The 20,753-nt window shown below is 37.2% G+C and overlaps 1 protein-coding gene across 1 annotated transcript in view; it reads right to left on the bottom strand.

The window, feature by feature from the left end:
* The window catches only part of LOC129773942 (homeobox protein 10), a 123,622-nt gene that overhangs the window by 54,609 nt on the left and 48,260 nt on the right, over positions 1 to 20,753 (bottom strand). The window contains exon 4 of the mRNA XM_055777618.1: positions 14,316 to 14,503. Coding sequence (XP_055633593.1) covers positions 14,316 to 14,503 — 188 coding nt within the window. The remainder of the gene's footprint in view (positions 1 to 14,315; positions 14,504 to 20,753) is intronic.

Raw genomic sequence — 20,753 nt, 5'->3', positions numbered from 1 at the left:
ATTGAACGAACGCTCATAAAGGGCGTATATAACGCTAAAAAATCGCAATATATTACTTTTAAAATGTGACGTTTTCTGCTTTGAATAAGCATTACTAGTGTTTATATAGGGTCAAAGCAACATGAACAAATGTCGAATTATTTTGCTTCTGTGTATCAGAAAATAAACAACCCATCGATCGCCCGATCTAAATCGGGTGGGAAAAAAATAACGAAAAAATAAGCCTTTATGGATGTTAAAGTTTTATCGAGTTTGTTCATCATTTTGATCTGCTGACCATTATTTGGAATGAAAAGTACTAGAAAATTTCATTGTAAGACACCAGTCAGGGTACTCTGTTTCTTTATAAAAGCGCTATGTTAGTATTAGCGGTATCAAAGATTTTGTTCTAATGCTTAAAGCAATAAATTGTGAATATTGAAACATTGTGGATAGTGAAAATACCAATTGTTCTAATACTCATAAGCAAAATAGGGTCATTAATACTGACTATCATTCACCAAGTTGACATCAGTCTCACAAACATTAAAAAATGGTATACCTGACATTACTCTTTACTTCACCATTTTGATTTTTTTCGAAATATCAATCATACTAAGCAACACTTTTCGCCAAACGGCAAAAGAAAATTTGGACCGAAATTTTGACCTGGAAACAATGCACGATTTCGCGAAAATCGATCGGAGAATGCAACAAATGAGCTCGAAGGATACTCCAAAATTCAGAACAGTCTTCTCCCGGCCAAAAAATATCAAAATTAATGAATAAGAAATCCCAAATTGATTATCTGCTTCAACGCATGGTGTCGATTGATCGTTGTCTAACGTGAACCAAAAAATTGGAGAGAGAGAGAGAGAGAGAGACAGAGAGAGAGAGAGAGAGAGAGAAAGAGAGTAGAATTACAGATGTTACAAACTTTTGCAATTCCTTCACCTTTAGCCTTGAAAAAGATCAAGAACCAAGAAAACTTGTCCTAAACTCTCAGCCTTGAGCAGGGCCATTTTGGACGCCCTCGTCACCAATACCGAATGGTAGCTACCTGGTTGACTGAAGTATTTGTTAATGAAGGAGTGCCCTCTGTAATAACCCTCTGCACCCCTAAAATCGTGTACCCGTGGGCGGTCCGCACCCCCCAGTCTACGCCATTGTCTATTATAAAGAGATTTTATCCATGCAGCGTGCAGCGTGCGTATGTATCAACCAACCCCCGGTTAAGAATGCTCTGCGAACGAGTGAAATATTGTTGTAAGAAAATTGATCGGAAACGGAGAAAATCCATCAATTGTCTAAATCATGGAAAATACAAGGAAGCACTCGAACGTGAGCTCGAGCCATTGTGACTTTGATCTAGGTCCGAACATGTTGATAATCCTTTCCTGCCAATTTTTCGATTCAAATCTAGTGGGAAAGTCGCTCAATGAACATCGTGGAATAGGTGCTAGTGAATTAAGTAATATGCGCCTCACAAAAACTCTTACCAATGAAATAGCTTGCCTAACTGGTCCATGTTAGTTCTATGAAATATTTCGCGCTGGTAGAAAGACCACAACTATATTTAAATCATCTAAAAGAACGCGGATTGATAATGAATCCGCTTCTGTTGCATAGAAACTACGAATGTAAACCAGAGATGTGTGCCCAACACATGCTCTGTATGTATGTGTAGCAAGAGCCCTATTATTCTACTTGGAGTCTCACAGTCACAAAGTGTGTGTATAACTTTGAAAACACTATCGAGTCTGAAAATGTCTGATTTATGAAATTTCAAGAATTAATTTCTTTAACTCAGACATTTTTATTGTTAGTCAAAATCAATTATCTTTTTTTTCTAATTATTATCTACTTTATAGCAAATTCAACTTTCTTCAACTTTCTTAAGATTGATTTCTTGACCGAGAATCGCATCTTGCCAATTATTATTCGCCTTGTTGACCTAATTCTAAACCGTGTATTTCCTATCAATTAAGACGTGCGCACCTGTAACGGATAATACCATGGAACAAGAATTAACATGATATCCGGAAATGTGAGCAGGGTTTCAATAATTCGAACGAATTAAAAAATGTTGATAACACCTTCTTTATATTACTCTGCGATTTGGTCAAAACTGATATTTTAATGCACCTACCACCCACCATTATGACTGATCTCAAATTCTTGGTATGATACTCCTCCGAAAAGTTGATTCGTCTTGGTTTGAAATAAATCTAAATATCGAACCTCACAGGAATTTTTATAACCCGATTCGACTTCACGACAACTCAGCCCTGCTGAGTTTTCAAATTGCACGAAGAACGCACCGTATCCGATACCATGACCAATACCCATCATTGACCACTCTGGGCTTTACGATCCTCAGGGAGGACTGTACAACATTTTCAAACTTTTATGAGTTTTTATTGCACCCATTCCAAGTTCTGTTATCGATCACTCGTAATGTTTTTGACTCGGCTAAGTCGCAGACGAGTTTTCTTCAAAAAAAAAACAACCTCAATAACATTCCTGATTGATATATGATGAGCTGCGGAGACCGTCCCGTGGCCAGAATTATCATGTCGAATCCAGCCATCAAGAGTTGTAAAACAAGAGCCACGATCTACCACCACAAACCAGTACTAATGAACGGAACGCGATCGACCAAGGCTGTCGCAGACATTTCTTCACGCGGAATACATTGCCGGGATATTTTTTGAATGACAAACGCTGGCATATTGAGTGGTTTTATATTGGTGAGCTGTTACTACCAATTAAGGATCATAAAAGATTGATTATTTTCGAAGGATGACTCGATCGAGATACGATATTACACAAGCGAGGTAAATTCGTCATGTCTGAGTTCCAAGATTTCAATAGGGCAAAAAATTGCATATTAATTACTCACGTATGTTAATACGACACGGATCTTCAAGAAATAAGTACAGCAGCCCACGTCATAAAAAAAAATGAAAACAATTTTACACGCTTCCAAATACAGCAAGAGGCAATAGTTTCCCTCGAATCTAGCCATCCCGTGTGCACAGACAATCTGTAACCAATATTGGCTAAAATATGTGCGAGTGTGTGGCTTCTAATGGGATTTTGATTGAATCTATTAGGAGCGTTTCTCAACAACGCTAATCTCCTGACAACACTGGAACGAATCGCGATTATGAAACGGTCTGAAGAATTAGCTGCGATCATTTGCCCCTTCCCTCGTCGTCGGTGCGTCAACCGAGCGTTTTAGGGTTACCACAGCCTGTGACTAACAGAGTCACTTTTTCCGCCAGGGGTTGACTGTGGAATGCTACCATTTGCGCAGCCATTTGACGCTTTGATGCATCGTATTTTTTCGGGTATTAGTGTAGTATTTAGCAAATTTGTTTCCAGCGTTTGTAAAAGGGAAATCACGAGCGAATGGGGTGACGAAGAGATTAGAGTGACATATTAGAACGGCGCTGAGTTTAGGTGTATCACCATCCAGTTTCGTAAGCTGGTGGGTAATTAGCATTACAATGAGTTACACAACATGCTCAGGATGCTATTATGTCGCTAATTTGAAAGTAACTTCCGTAGAGGGACTCTGGGTGCTGCTCGAGAGGGCAAATTAGAATTTGATTATGGAATGATGTCAGTTATGGTTTGGAAATTGGACCTAGCGATGAAGAACGGAAACCTAGTGTGAGCTTCTTGTTTTCGTATATTTCAACAATTTGAAAACAACAAAAACATAAAGAATTGAAACTCGAATTAAATTTCCTCTCCACATATGTTGAAATAAACATAAAATGAATTAACATTAGCCTTGTCCTATTTGGCACCAGCCAATTGTGTCTTAATTAAAACCCCCCAGAGAAAGGGGGATGGTGGCAACCGAAGAAGCAACAACCAAAGATGATGTCGGTATTATAGCGATTCAGTTGTACACAATATGCTCTGCCTCTGTTTAATTTAATTAGTCTGCACTATATACGCTCTTAATTGTTTTAACGATATTACAAAAGCTCTGCAATTATATTCCTCTCCAGGCATAGAGATTCCTTTTTCTGCACTCGGGGTTTTCATCCGCTTTTCCACTCGCTCGTTCGATATTATTTAGGTACTGCTGCTGTTTACATAGAACAACGAGTAACGAACATAATCCTTTTAAATGGTGCTGCCTTACCGCACTCTCCCCCTTCCGAGCGGTGAGTAAATACTCACGGACAGCTGGAATGACATTCACATTCACAATACAAGCTCTTTAGTTAAAAAGTTGCATTGTTTTTGTTCGAACTTGAACAAACTGTGCACTGAAAATAATTTTCCAGATTCCACCAACGAGGCGGGAATCCTTTTGTCATACTTAAACAGTGCTCTGAATAAAACCACACCAATACAGAACAAAGTTTGTAGAGAAGTTATGACGGAGAGCGCGCATACTCGTTCCCTCTTGTGTAGACTTTAACACATTCACTAACACAGATAGATTTTGTTTTCCGTAGGATGAGAGCTCTAGCTCATGATGGTGTGAGTCGGGAAAAGTCAGAATGATTTTCCCCCTTTTTTACCCATAATCGCCCTACACATGTAGCTGAATCAAGAGGGTATTTAGAGTAAATGATACGTTTAAACGCTTCCTTCCGTGTTCCCTTTTCGTGGCATCGTGTAGCGCTGAGTGTGGAAACGCAGTCGAAGGGATGGAAAGGTTTGCTTTATCTGGTCAAATCTTTTGTTATTCCCAATTACCACCGCCAGCGCTGCTTTTGGAGAGTGGGTTGGCCACAGCCATCGGTGAAACAGAGCGCGAAAAAGGGGAAATTTGGCGGATGATCGTCCCGAAACAAGTATACTCCAGAAGAGCATCAGGAGAGTTAGGGTTGCTCCCTCCTCCCCCTCGGTCGGTCGGTGACGATGCTTATCGTAAGAATAAATTGAGAGCATTATATTGTTTGCATGTTTTGATCTGGGACACGCGTTAGCATGAGGTGCAATCAATTTGTTTACATTCACAAGTTGGGAAGTGGGGCGATTCCCGAGAGCTGGAAGCCAATATCTAAAGCGCTCGCGAATATGACATGTTGGACGTGTCATGTATTGTAAGAATTATTTTCGATTAGACAAAAGGATTCATATATTGATAACTGTGCCGAAAATAATTACATTCACATAACAACACGTCTCCAGTTGAAGTAAATCGATTTGAGGTTTCTGTTGTACATCATTGATTTGCTTGAGTCATAACCTAAGCAAATAGATTCTCGTTTATGATTTTCTTTTTACACTTAGAAAACACTTTCCAACTTAATGAGGCGTAATATTATCACGCATTTATGCAACAGCGCCAGTAGCTATGTGAATAGCTAAGTCGTGTGAAACAGAATGCATTTCATCTGACCTTGGTTCGATCCCCGTTGACATTGTATAGACTTTTTTGGTACTATCACAAAAGAGATGAAAAAAGAAAAAAAAAGTTTGCTGCTCCCATACATGCAAACATTTTAAAGCTTTCGAAACAGCTCGTGATTTGCTCATTTGACCCTTCAGTACATTAAAAACTATTATTCTTGCCGAAGATGAAATGTTTTCTGTCGACGCTAGAGCGGGTGTATCTTTTATTTTGTAATCAAATGTGCTTAAAATTATCCTTAAGGGAGTATTCTAGTCTAGAAATTTGAAAAAAATAAAAAAAAATCCTTCACATTCTGTAGTTTAGGCATTCTCTGACATATACCCTAGAAAGGACTTATCGAACATCCTATTATTTACCGATCTGGAGCCATTTTAGTGATGTGGTATCTAACCTTGTACGGCCATAACAATGAACTTCAAACGTATTTTTCTCGAAACTACTTCAAACTGGCGTACACGATAACTCAAGTTGTACTGAACCGATCCATGTCGTACTTATATGGATAAAATCTACAGGCATCTCTCTATCGCATGAACCTCTAAAAATTATACTTTTAAGATTTTACTATTTTTAAAAAATCGGAACACGGAAACCACATTTACTCCATTTATGCCATGGCACCATTTTTTTCTAACCTTCTCACTTCATCAGCTCTTAGCTGTACTAGTTATGAATATTTTTTCTTCGACCAATTTTTGATTTATTGTTAAATGATAGATGCACAATATAATGACATAATGGATAGTTGAAATATTCTTTGTATTATTTTTACGGAATTGGAAAAAACATCCGAAATTCGTGTATCTACACTGGAATACCCCCTTAAGGAATTATGTTGTGAAAAACGCTTCTTCTTCTTGAATGGCGTTAACGTTCCCCGTGGAACTTTTGCCGTCTCAACGTATGCATTAATTAGCGTCTTGTATTAATACTTAGTTGAGATTTCGTAAGCCAAATAACACGCCTTGAATGTATTCCGAGGGGCAAGCTCTAGAATACGCGTGACCACAGTGCAAGCCGATGGAAATTTCTTTGACGAAAAATTCCCCCGGCCAGAACGGGAATCGAACCCGAACACCCGGCATGATAATGCGAGACGCTAACCACTCGACCACGGGTGCACGTGGTCGTGTGAAAAACGCAAAATTTGCAAAAAAAAAGTTTGGCTACCAAAATACACCCAAATATTCTTAGTACAGAAAATGAATTTTCCATTCATGTGACACCTCAGTCAGTGGAAAACAGACTTTTTTTTATCCCATTTGTTTATTTCAGGCTCATTAGCATTTGAATCAAAAATCAAGAATCCATGGCTATAAGAGTAAAATATTGAAAAACGGCTGAAGTGAGCACAAGTTCACTTAAATTGGAGAATTGATGACTGAACTCAACTGTTTTTTACCATTTGCTGTGCAGGTCGAGTCAAAGTTTAGGACTCGAAGGCATCCGTCGGAGAACTCGAATTCATTGACGAAATATTCACAGAACGGTTTATCTGGACATATTGAAGCGAAAGTTTCCCGCAGTTTCGCGAAAATTGAAGCTTGGTCGTCGGTTGTGGCGTTTAACAGTTCCTAGCACACATGAATAGTCATGATCTCTTAAATTCGACTTATTGGACCGACAACATTTCAGTTGAAACAATCTACCGAGATCGACCGGGGATCGTTGTTTTGTCCCCTCTTTCCATCTGTTTTCATGTCAGTTCACTTCAGTGTTCTCTAGAGAGATAAGCACAAAAAAGCCCACCCTGGATGTTTAGAAACTTTTCTCAATTTCTGGACTATTTTATAAAAAACTACTGTCGTAATTTTATTGAATTGTTTATTAACGCTTACTCTTTCAAGAAATTAACAAGTTTTGCCATTTTTGTTAAATTTTGTTTTCTCCCTTATATGACTTCTTTAATGTGTGCAAATATGCGTTGACAAAAATAAAAAATATTAAAATCACTCAAAACTTTCGAGTATCCCCTTGTTTCTTCATATTATGACAGTTAAAGCTGTGCAGTATTGTTATCAATCGATATTGAAGCGGTATTAACAAATTGTTGTTTACATTACATTAAAAACAACATCAGATAACGAATTTCTCAATTTTGTTTGAAGAAAAAATAATTTTCTTAAGTAAAAATAGCAATTTCAGGAGTCTTTATTATGAAAAACAACATTTTTCATTGCATTTCCATAATATTTAGCTGGATATTTAGCACAGCCCTAGGGGACATAACATATGTAAACGAGGGGTTTCTCAAGGGTTTTGAATTAAATATTAGTTTTTAGAGGTGGGCTTTTATTTTTGTCATCGGATATTTGCACACTTTAAAGAAGTCATTGGGTTTGAAGACGGTATTGCGAGCATCGACACTTCATAATTTCTTAATCACATGTAGTTATGAACTTTACAAAAATAACAAGATACAACTATCTGAACCGATTACTAGAGAAAACACTTTATTTATCTATATTTATATTGACAATTAGCGTTCTCAGGTGCACACTGAAAGTAGTTTATCATGATTCCAAAGTTATTACATTACTTCAAATAAAACCTTATCAATGAGCGTTGAAGTTTTGGCAAAGTAAGAAGGGTACAATATTTAATTTACAAAATAAAATGCATATGACCTGGTGCATTCTTTATGTCCGATACTGTATGCCCGGTTGATGAGGAGGAGGATCAGGAGGATCAGGAGAATCATTTGTGGGTAATGTAAAATATCAATACATTGTAGTGAACGAGAATCTATAATACAATTTTAGATTTATACTCGTAGTAAAAGAGATGGTTTGCATGGCCCGAATTCTTCGAAGATGAAAAATGAAAATCCACTATCCTCTCAGTAGCGATACATGCATACGTCATACATGAGAGAGAAAAACGAATTTATTTTGAGGGGAGTTTAGAGGTGAATGAAGTGCAAAGTTTGAAGCCTTTTTAAATAAAGAAGTGAAAAAGTGGGGATTCACTTCAATATCCAATGAAGTCCACTGGAGGGGGAAGAATGGAATGAGATAGTCGAGACGAAAAGTGAGATGGCAATTAAACGTCCGAATGACTGTTGAGTCATGTTGACTGTTGAGTCATGTTGACTGTTGAGTCATGTTTGGCTGCTGGAAGAAGCCAAAACTCATTTCCAATTGAATACGAAGGTGAATTTCTTCATACTCCCCTGACTATCCTCAATTGAATATGACTTTGCCGAGCCCTGTTAATTTTCACTGATTTTGTAGCGGTTTTTGGAGAGAATCGAATGTTTGTATTTCATAAAGACGAAAATGCGAGCCAGGCAACTGGAATTATTCATGATACCGACGCTGTAAAAGTAAATTACTTGCAATTTCGGTTTCATCGATTCTATTTCTGACGCTAAAGAACACCTCGCACTGGTAAACACATCGTCTATAATGTCGATAAAATCACAGAAATTATCCCAGCCCTAACCCGTTTGGAGCAACGAAGTCGATTTTTTTTAAGCAGACAGTGATTGGTGATATAAAGTGGATCACTTACGATAATATCAAGCGACAAATATGCAGAGTTGCCAAAATAAAATCTGTGTTATTACCGAAAAATCTTTCCATCGCACTTTTATCCAGAAAAACTGTATTGATATCTGTGTTAAATTTAGAAGACAAAATTTCAAGCATACTGTCTGTAATTCGCAGTTATTGGGCTGCTGTGCTCAATACATGGACTTGGATATTAAGACTTGGATTGATTAAGACTTGCAGGAAGTATTTCCCCCAGCATATTTGTTGTTACATGCTACGAATCATGACACAATGACACATTAACGATGAGGCGGTCTAGTGTGAGCCACCGGTGGTAATATTAAACCATAACGAATATTATACCGTACTTTTTTTAATTGCTCATTCGGCTTGAAACCCAGAAAACAGATAGTCTGTAACTATAGGTACTTGGTTTTGAAAAGAATGATTGGTAATTTTGATAACTGATAAGAAGCAAATGATGATCAGGTGGCCATGATGATCGGCAGACTTTGCAACTATAACCATAGTTTTTTCTACTATGAACGGCATCCCTTTCGTCATACTCTCAATTCGGACCTGTTATATCAACAATTGAACATTCTGAAGGAAGAAATTACCCAAAAACGGTGAGATTAGACCAATGAAGGCGGGTTTATATTAATAGGACACACCAGAAACTTGATTGGGAGACTCTTTTATACACACGCTCTAATGTCTAAGCTTGGCATTAAAGTGAATACCACCTGTTCCTGTCTATGACCAATGATTTTGTTAGTGGGGAATAGGTTCAAGAGAAACTTGTAAGAATCAACTATTCCATTTATTGCTTCCCAATAGAGACGAAGGTTTCTATGAAGTAACTTGAATTTGTTTGTGTTCAATAGGATTTAAACTTTGGAGTTCAATTGTCTCTATTCTAGGAGGAAGGCATGATGGAAACACCTTCAAAATGGCAACAAGTTATAGAAAAAAACTGTGACCCAATCCAAATCATTCTAACCATGCTCCATAAAACCTTCGTTTGCATGTTAGAATGAGGGATTCTCCTCACGAAATTACAATGAAATATAATACTCATGAATTCAAACTTCTGGTATATTCATCAGACGTGCGAATAGGAACCCATCGGCCACACCCGGGAAATTTTTTTCTCAAGTTGTAAAAATTTTACCTGGAAAAACTTCCACTCTTATATGTCCTATATTCTCCTGATATCGCTACTATTTGTCCCAATCGTTGAAGTATGGCCAAGTTGAGCCACACTTCCATCCTTTCGGAGGGACCAAAAATTGGGTAGGTTCGTGGATTGCTTCGAAGTACGAGTAATTCTTCAGACAGGAAATCCATATGCCTCCAGAAAGATGGGAAAGAGTTGTGAGTTGCTACGGGCCATACATACTTCCAAGAAGGACAATTAAAACATTCTTTGCAATTTAATCTTAAATTTTAACAAAAAAAAATACAGATGAAGAAAAAAATTGCCACACGACATCAATGGTAATTCAAGATGAAAAGAATAATAATGAACACGGTTAGGCTCGGACGACAATACATATTTTGAGTAAATAAGTTGTGAAAAGTTGCTCTAGTAGATGCTGTATGTTTGATTTTATCCGATAGAATCAACATCTTGATCAGCATCAAAATAACAGCAAAGAGTTATTTGAAAAAAATTTGAAATCATAATTAAAACCTAGTAACAGTAAACCGCGGTCCATAGCTTTTCATGGCACACTTGAACAGCCTGAACAGACTATAGCATCTCAGTTTAATGATTATTTTGTCAATAGTGTTTCATTGATTAATCAGTCCATTGAATTGGTCGTTGAACCTGATGAAATAAAACAGCCGGTTGATAGTAATTGTAGATTTGAAAGATTTCATCCAATTACATTAAATGAACTTAGAACTATTTGCTTTTCTTTAGGAAAAACGGCTGGAGGGGATAATGTTAATGCTAGAGTTATTCAAGATTGGTATCATGTCATTGATCACATCTTGCTGGGCCTTATTAATAAGTCTTTATTAACTGGGCATGTGCCTCAGGTGTGGAAGGAATCTTTCATAGTTCCTATTCAAAAGGTTGCTGGAACAATTAAAGCCGAAGAGTTTCGTCCCATCAACATGTTGCACACATTAGAGAAAATATTAGAATTAGTTGTGAAAGGCCAGCTGTTGCAATATTTAAATCTCAACGCTTTGCTAATACCAGAACAATCGGGATATCGGGAAGGACATTCCTGTGAAACCGCATTGAACTTGGTGTTAGCAAAATGGAAAGAGAAATTAGAATGTAAAGATACCATAATTGCTGTTTTCTTGGATCTAAAACGCGCTTTCGAGACAATTTCTAGGCCCTTGTTGTTGAATACGATTAAGCGCTTTGGAATTCCGAGTACTGTATATAAATGGTTTGAAAGTTATTTGTATGACAGAACTCAACGGACCGTCCCGTAGTCCCGTAGGAAATAATCTTGGAGTACCTCAGGGAAGTGTATTAGGGCCCCTTTTATTTATTATGTACATCAACGACATGCGACGAGTTTTACGATTTTGTGATATTAACCTTTTTGCAGATGATACTGTGTTATTCATTGCAGCTAATGATTTGAATCATGTCGTTTTACATTTGAATGGAGATCTGCGTTCTTTAAGTAGATGGTTGAAGTATAAGCAATTGAAGTTGAATATAAATAAAACTAAATTTATGGTAATCTCGCGAAATCGTTCTAATGAAAACGTCTCAATTGTAATTGATGATGAGACCATTGATCGCGTTCGGGAGATTAAATATCTTGGCGTGATTATTGATGACAAACTCAAGTTCAATACTCACATTGACAATGTCATCAAGAAAATTGCCAAGGAGTATGGAATCTTATGCCGATTGAAAAACGATTTAACTATTAGCAGCAAAATACAGCTATACAAATCAATCATCTCTCCTCATTTAGACTTTTGTTCTTCCATATTATTTTTAGCCAATGATACACAAATATCGAGATTACAGCGTTTGCAGAATAAAATAATGCGGTTGATTCTAAAATGTAATAGATTCACTTCCTCATCTTTGATGCTGGACGCTCTGAAATGGTTATCCGTGAAGCAAAGGATTGTCTATTTAACTATGGTGTTCATTTTTAAAGTAGTTAACGGTTTGCTGCCTCGATATTTGTGTGATCGAGTTGAAAGTGGAAGTGATTTCCATAGATATAACACTAGAAACGTGAATGAATTAAGAACACCTAATTTCTTGTCATGTGCTTCACAAAATTCGTTGTACTTCAAAGGAATAAATGTTTTCAACTCGATGCCACGACATATTGAATGCGCAACAATACTTACAGAATTTAAGAGGCACTGTATTTCACACGTGAAAGCTGTCTTTAATTAACAGTCGAACGATTTTTTTTAAATTTTATGACGAAGATTTTTATTGACGAAGTTTTATACGAACGGATAATTAATGTGGACAATTTTTTGTAGTTTGTTTTAATATCTTCAATTAACCTGACGAAGTTTTTTAACGGATTATATTATGTAGACTATTTAATTTTTTTAAATTATCTTTTTTTTTATTTGTATTGATCTCTATTATGTCTGTCATGATCTGGTGATGATGGACTATTTTTATTTTTATTTTGTTGTTTTTATAGTTGTATTAGTTGAAAAAAATAAAATAAAAGTAGTCTACAAAAGTTTGAGCGTCGCGCGCGTGGCACAGATATAAAGGATATTAAATTGAAAGATTTTTAAGTGCCGGTCTAGGAATTTTTCGTAAAAGAAATTTCGTCGATTTCTCTGAATGAGGATATTTATAGTTAATCCAAAACAAGGCTGGCGGTTGGACTTGTGCTCTGGTGGACCACTTGGCTGCAAGGGCCTCGACGGGACCGTATCGGCTCTGTGGAGGACATGACTGAGTATTGACATGTCTTTTGACATTGCAATTTTTTCGAACTTATATCTGTGAATAAAATCAGTGCGTTTTTTTTGTGTTTGCTATACTGATTTCAATGTTGAGAAAAAATAAGTAAATTATCTTTTAGATAACTCGTCTTGCTCAAACCTCTGTAGGGGAAGGAGGCGGGACCATCATCATCATCTGTAAATAATGGTGATTATAACAAAAATACTCGAAGATTTTGGACTTATTAATTACATATCATTATGTGAAATTATTATATGACCGTTAAATTAATCCCATAGGTCTGATTGAATAGAAACAAATTTTTTTTGAACGATTTATCATTCATTCAAGTTCGATGACACCATCTTCAAATCAGGTTTATTTATTAATTTGACAATAATGATCAAACGCACAATACCATTTTCAAAAAAAAAAACCATCCCCAATTGTTAATTGCAGCTTCTAGGAAATTATGAAAATAATCACAGGCGGTTATCATTCAATATGGTTCTAGTGTTATTTTTCAACCACACAAAAGCTATTCTAATCCCTATCCAACAATAGTAAACACAAGGAATGGTTCGACATTACACTCCACAAAAGGGATTTTTAGTTGTGTTTTCTCCATTCCAATGTTTCTCCCCTACCCAGCCAGCTGGCTGTCAATCAAATGCGCCGAAACACCATCCAGGAAAAATATCCTCACCTAATTACCCAATTTGTAAACCGTCACCTTCTGGAGATACGCAACTAAGCCTATAAGAACCAAGCGACATCCATCCCCGTTCCGAGATTTGATCCATGCGAAGCTACCCCTTTAAAAACTGATAAAAAGTGACCAAAAAAGACGGAGAAAACAGCATCAACAACGACAACCGGGGGTAGAAAAAAACCTCTCCATTCAAAACGAGGGTGCGGAAATCGTTTAATTCAATTGACCACCGTATCCGTTCGGAATGTGTTGCGGGGGCCAACGCACGCAACATTTCTCGATATGGCGGCAACAGCAGCAGCATCGTTAGCAGAAAAGGGATCCGAGGAGCGAACTCCGTTGTCTACAACGATCAAAATCTCATCCATTATATCCGCCTCGGTCGACCGTCGACAGTTTGGAAAACCCCGCATGTGTGGCGTTTGCGGTTCAATACCAAGCGGGGAGGGTATTACAAAAGTGCAAACGTTGAAAAGGCTTTCGAACACCTCGTTTTTCATTTCGGTCCGCTCCGCTCCGTGGAGCGGTGTGACAGCGTGTGGGCGGGACCATCCCTTTCGGCTAGCCACGATAGCTGACCCTTTCGAAGAATGCAATTTTTTGTGTAAGAATCCATTCTACGCATTGAAATTCATCCGGATAGAGGGGAGAAAACTTTAAGATATCGGTCCAGATTGGTGAGATGAGGTAACACCTCATATGTTTCCGAACGAAACGGGCCATCACAAAAATCTGTTACTTTGGTCCGACAGGTCGGAATGTGCTCGGCGGTCATAGACCGTCAAGTTATGATTTTTATTGGGGTAATATATGTCCTCAGAAACTTACCTTAACTTGAGACTCTGTCATCCCCAATGCGTACGCGAGCTTCGCTCGTTCTGGACCAGCCAAATACTTTGTCTGCTCGAAGGTTTTCTCCAGTGCGAAGATCTGCTGCCCACTGAAAGTCGGTCGGGTATGCTTCTTTTTGCCGTCCTTGTCGTGGTGGTGATGCGATTGTGATAGACTGGCCGACACTGGAAGAAGCAAAAAGTATTAGTAACTTGGCCTCCGACAGTCTAGCAAGCACGGAGCGCAGTGTCCAGCTAGCGCAAATATGTTATGTGATTTTAACAAGCCCTCACGACAACAGATAATTACAACGAAACATCCATGCCCCCTGGGGGGGAGAGAATCTGTTCAAAGAACGAACACATATGTTCGGGAGGCGGTCGTGCGCCTCCGCAACAGGAGCACTCGGAAGACAAAACGTAACGTATCTTGTTGTTACATTGTATTTTATGTCATTATTATATCTCATCCGGTTTTATGTGTGCTCCAGGCGGGAGCCATGAGGCGACCAAATGAGAACGCCGTAAAATCAGATCACATTTGTGTACGTGTTTCACATTCTAACACACCACCGCTGGCAGCATCCAACCACATCATGGTCGTCTGGTGAGGAATGAATTGTGAATTGTGAAACAAGAGGCGTTAAATTGTATGAAAAAACAGTCTTATTTGAACTGGTTGGATAATTGAGACGCTCTGTTTTATCCAAACAGGACATCATTTCCCTAAAAATTCTTTTGACCGTCATGGACTAATCCTGTTCTCGACAACACAAAGACACTACAGTTTCTTCCGAGAAATCGAAGCATAAGTGAATAGAAGTCTAGAGTATTATTGTTTAACAAAACGTAAGACACATTTACAAACAGAATAAATAGAAACAAAGCGAAACATCTATTCGGTTATTAACATTGCAACAAACTCGGCGTTAGCTTTCTGGAAAACACTCACTAATAAATATTTGCTCGAATTCGAACACGAAGCGTCACATAGAAACAAATCGTAGGATATACTGCACCACAGCACAAAAGAAATAATACAGTACACTATTTTACTACTCAGTATGTACATAACCAAGGGAAACATGACAAAATACTGAAACACCAAGCTAGTCGCTGTTTCCTCTGCAAGGATTAAGAAATTGGAAGCTTACTCTCGCAATCGTAAGTAACCATATTTAGTACTGATAGTGATTCGTGCAGCATATTTTGTGCGCACATATTTGTTTGATATAGGTACCATATATTGGATGTTTTTGGTCATGTCTCAGAGGAATTCTTTTCTTTACTTACGACCTAGGAAGGCTTTGAGTCTTTTGGTCTGTTTATAGAATTTACCATTAATTCCATATATTAGATTAAGATGTTGGGCTCCGCTTTGATTCCTGAGGACTGACATTGAATTTTCCGTCTGGTTCGCACAGGACTCATCAGACCGGCAGTGTACTTTTAATTTGGAAAGCGGCAGTACTGGAAGAATGACAGTGACAAAGCTAGAAAATGATTTTTAGAAATGTTCCCTGCCAATCCCACAAAACACACAGTGAAACCAGCAAGGGCACCGTTTGCGTTTGTGATCACGACCCTCTTTCGCCTAACGCACAACCACTTCACCGTCCACTTGAGAAATGGGTCCATTTTGTTGCGATTCAGCAGCTACTCGCATATAAAAATTTTCATTCAAGCGATTCCAAATGATTTTATGCAATGTTTACAGTCGGAACAAAATTGCTCATGATTGGCTATTACGGTATAAGAACCATAAACTCTATTCACATTTAAAACTGTAATAAATGACGTAGTTTCTCCTTGTTTGTGTCCACCTTTAAATCAATAATAATAATAATGATTTTAGTTTCCCCCAACCTAAGATCAACTAGAACTATTAGTTGGTGGATTCGCAGGCACTGTTCCAGACAAGAATAATACCGACGAGGCAACGAAGGAATAAATTATATTTTTAATGAAATATTGTTCTGTAGTATAACTACTAATAGGACATTGATTAATTATTCAGGTAGTTACAATCTATTTAGACTTAAATTTAAAAATGTAGTACTAGATGATGGCTCTGTATGCTCTTCAACCAAATTTATCAAACAAAATCAAATAAAACATTTTCTCGAAATTTTCAATGAATGAAGCATTTTTCCATCCTTGTTGAGATGTCTTTCGATTATTTTTCAGTATATTTCAAATGTTCGCAATTTAGAGCAGTTTGGTGTACATTTGTAGGAGATGTGTTCACGTAGAAATTAGCATTTAGAGCTCGACATTTATTCTCTAGACAAAACTGTATTCGACAAAGTCGTTACATATGATAGAGCGCTCATTTTCATGTTGTCGAAAATAGGGTGACCAAAATTGTCGCTAAAATAAAAAAAAATCTAACTTTCTTATCTTCATAGTTCGACAAGTCCCAGTCCAAGTTTGTAGTCCCAGTCCAAGTTTGTAGTCCCAGTTATTTGAAACATCTTTGTAGAACAAAGTTTTTTTTCTATCACTTGAAATAACCGATATAACGATTTTTTCTAAGTTGCGTTAGGGTCACCATGAAAAAAACTGTTTTTTTTTGCTCTAACTTATATATTTCAGATTTTACATGCTAACTGTCTTCTAAAGACTTTTAGAACATACTAATACAAACAATTTTCGATGAAGAACTTGTCAATATCTTAACTTCACTCAAAGTTATTGATATTTATTCCTAAAAACGGTTTGTATGTAGAATTTAAAAAATAAGTTAGAGCAAAAAACAGTTTTTTTCATGGTGACCCTAACGCAACTTAGAAAATCGGCGCTATATCGGTTAATTCAAGAGAGAGAAAAAACCTTGTTTTACAAAGATGTCTCAAATAACTGGGACTACAACATCGTCGAACTATGTTTACCTCTATCTATAAAGATAAGAAAGTTAGATTTTTTTTTCATCGACAATTTTGGTCACCTTATTTTTGATAACATAAAAATGAGCGCTCTATTATGTGTAACAACTTTGTCGAAAACCGTTCTTGTCTAGAGAATAACTGTCGAGCTCTAAATGCTAATTTCCACTAAATTGCATATCCTGGACCATTGCGCAGTGGCAATAACGTAGTGAGCAGAAGGGCTTCAGCATGTTTTTTTCATTTCCATAGCACAGATTAGTAGGTATTATGATTATTATAAGACCATTGTTTCAGTATTTCCGGATACATCTCCTTGGGGATCACTGTAACGCCATCATCGCTGTATCACTGTTTGATGGAATTTGAGTAGTGGCAGTTCGTCAAGTCCAACCAGAATAGGCAATCCACCTCATGATACTTAAGAAAAGGAAGTCTCTCCCGCAGGCACTCTTCCTAGTAAATTTGCTGGTTCATGACCCAGAAGTAACGGAGGTTTCACTTTTCAGTCCACAACTGCAAATACTAGATAGAATTTCTAGGGGATATTTACTTCATCTTGATTTTACATTTTTCCAGAGCACTCTTTTGGTCAACAGTCCAGGTGTACGATCAAAAACTGCCAGGCTGTCGTCCATATTTACGCAATCATATTTTGTTAAAAACATTTTTACTTTCCTTTTCTCGAGCGCTCCTTTACCTCCAAATTATGCTTTGCATTGCGGTTCGGCATAATCTGGACCTCAACAATTTGTTCACCGCTTCTCACGATGGGTTCTGCTTGAATAGACTCAATACTTTCGCATGTGCTTTAGGATCCCCGGTCTGCCGCTTTCGGGTTCCCGGGCGATGGTCAACCTTTATCCAAACCGAACCTCGAATCTGAAGAACATCATAAACCGTGGATTTCGGAAATTGCAAAAGTTTTGATAACTGATGGGCTCGGGGCAAAATGGAGTCAGCTGTATTTCTTAAAATGACTACAACCGTATTCTTTTTGCACTGCAAGACTGAAGGAGGCAACCGCAAAGTACCTCGTAGCTCCACTAAGAGTACTCCAAACAGATTTTCCTCTATGTCATTCGATCCGGGGCGTTTTTTTTTACTTACGTACTGCCGTTCTACGCATAGTTGCCCCATGTTCCAAAATCAGCAACTGAGAAAAACGCAATCAAAGTTTTCTCGCATATTTGTTTACCAAAAGCTTTAAGCATTTCAATTTAGCAATATACCGGGTTTTTAGAAGCACTATACTATTGTTTAATGAAATGTGATGAGATCCATTCACTGAATCAGTCAAGCTTGATTACGGGTTTAAACATTAATGGAGGGACTGTTATGCTTAGAATATCAACAAGGGACAATCAAATTTGATGTTGTTTTTCGATATACTGGTAACAAACAATATTTTTTTTTTGTGTTTTTCCGAAAGATTATGCATAGGAACATCGTTTTTTGAAGAAATGAGTGATCTGCAACACATTCGCAAAATATAAATCTCATTATTATTAGGCATTCGCTAACAAGGTGTACACGTGTTCTGTTAAAGTTTTTCTTATTTGTTTGAGAATAAGTTCGTTCTTCCAAACCAGAAATAAGTGCATTAGCCCTACTGAAAGTGTGAAATGAAATTCTTGCACATGAACCGATTAATTCAATATGGATCTACAAAAATACATGGTAGGACAGATATGAATAGAATATCAACATGGGACAATTGAGCTTTATTTTGTTTTTTTTAAAGCTGGGAACAAACTATATGTTTTTTGTGTTTTTCCGTAAGATTATACATAAAAACAACGTTTTATGAAGAAAAGTGAAAATCGTCAAATAACTATGCGTAGAACGGCAGCGTAGCTGTAAAAACCTGCGCCCCTCAATCCTTGGGTGAATATTTCAGGATTTTCATTTCGAGCGTGCAGGATCTAATTCGAGCACGCTCGCTTCGTTGAATCCATGATGTAAACAACTGAACTCATTCTGGCAACAAATCCATATAAATAAAAATGAAAGACCAAACGTGTTGGTAAGCGCAAAACTCAAGGAAGGAATGGTCCGATTTGAGCCATTTATCTTCAAACATCATCAAAACATCAGATTTCGAATACCACAAACATCCAACACATTGCGTTTTCTTCGAATCTGCGCAACGAATGGCTTCTCGGAACACTATTTTTACGGAAAAAATCACGTGTCGACATGCAATTTGAGTATTGAATGTAGACTCTGATACAGAATTCACATTTTTCGGCAAGTTTTACTTTGAATAATTTAAAAACAAGGTTCAAAATAATGAAATTGACGAATTGACAACCAGTGAAATGTTGATGTTGCATATTTTGAGCTGTCGACTAATAAGTGGTTCGCAAAAAATTGTTGAAAAATCAGCATTTTTCATTAAATATCTCGGTGTCAAGTTTTTGTTGTGCTAAAAAGGTTAGAAAATCATCATTTTACATTGTGGTAAGTATATGATGAAGGTTGGCCTGGTATAAGTGTTAAAACTTACATTTTTTACTAGGCAGACGATAGGTAGTATTATTATTATTATTATTATTTAACTATTGGAGGGAAAAGCCCACAAAGTGGGCGCAGAACCTCATCTTTTACGTATCAATAGACTACATAAAATCCCACAGCACCAGCACCATCCCATGCACCACAATCAATATCAGACCGCAACGGATCAGCGATAAATATCATTTAATCAATTATCCACCAATTTAATATTGACATCGTTTCCATCGCCATTATCCAGAGCATGAGCCATCAAAAAATGTCCGGAGATTAGTATTATTCATAGCCCGTATGTGTTATCAAACATAAAATTTTCGAAAAGTGTCTATGATTTAAGTCCAATCGCGTATCAAAATCATTGTAAATATATAAAAATTATACATTCTCACCATTTACTAACGAAATTGAATTTAAAAATTTGATTAAAATTAATGTAAATAGAAATAAAATGAATAATTACGACCGAATCTTGATTTAAAGCGCATAGAAAAACAAACACCATCACTTTTGTGGTTCTTGAGCTTAAATGCAGGTGTTGCATTAACTGATGCGTTGCAGTTTTGCGTCAATTCGTCATTTCACAGTTATTACAATGTTGTAGAGTATTGTCAGACATGACATGACCTGAGATATCTAGGACTACAACTAGGAACAGCCTTAATCAATTATAAATATTTTTATTTTCATTCGTTCAAATATTTCAAATGATACTGTGACTTGTGCATGAAAAAATCTAAAATGTAGTTAGTCTGTATGTCTCAGCGAAATTACGCTTCCGATGCTTCCAAAAACACAATGCCCCTTATGAGAAAATAGAACATTGCGGGTCTAATATATAGCCGTGGTTTTATAGTGACAACTGAAGATAGTTGATTCATGATTCATCCTTCTCTTCTCGAGAACAACACACAAGTAGGATTTGTATACTTAGTGTCAATGCACATAATATAACTCTTCATCTAGACACACACACACACACTGCAGCCAAAGATGATTCTACAATCATTCACAAATACTCTCCACCTAACGATATG

The sequence above is a fragment of the Toxorhynchites rutilus genome, chromosome 3 (assembly GCF_029784135.1).
Source record: "Toxorhynchites rutilus septentrionalis strain SRP chromosome 3, ASM2978413v1, whole genome shotgun sequence".
Taxonomy (NCBI): Eukaryota; Metazoa; Arthropoda; class Insecta; order Diptera; family Culicidae; genus Toxorhynchites; species Toxorhynchites rutilus.
The sequence above is the reverse complement of the archived record's forward strand: the minus strand, read 5'-3'. Positions and strand labels throughout refer to the sequence as shown.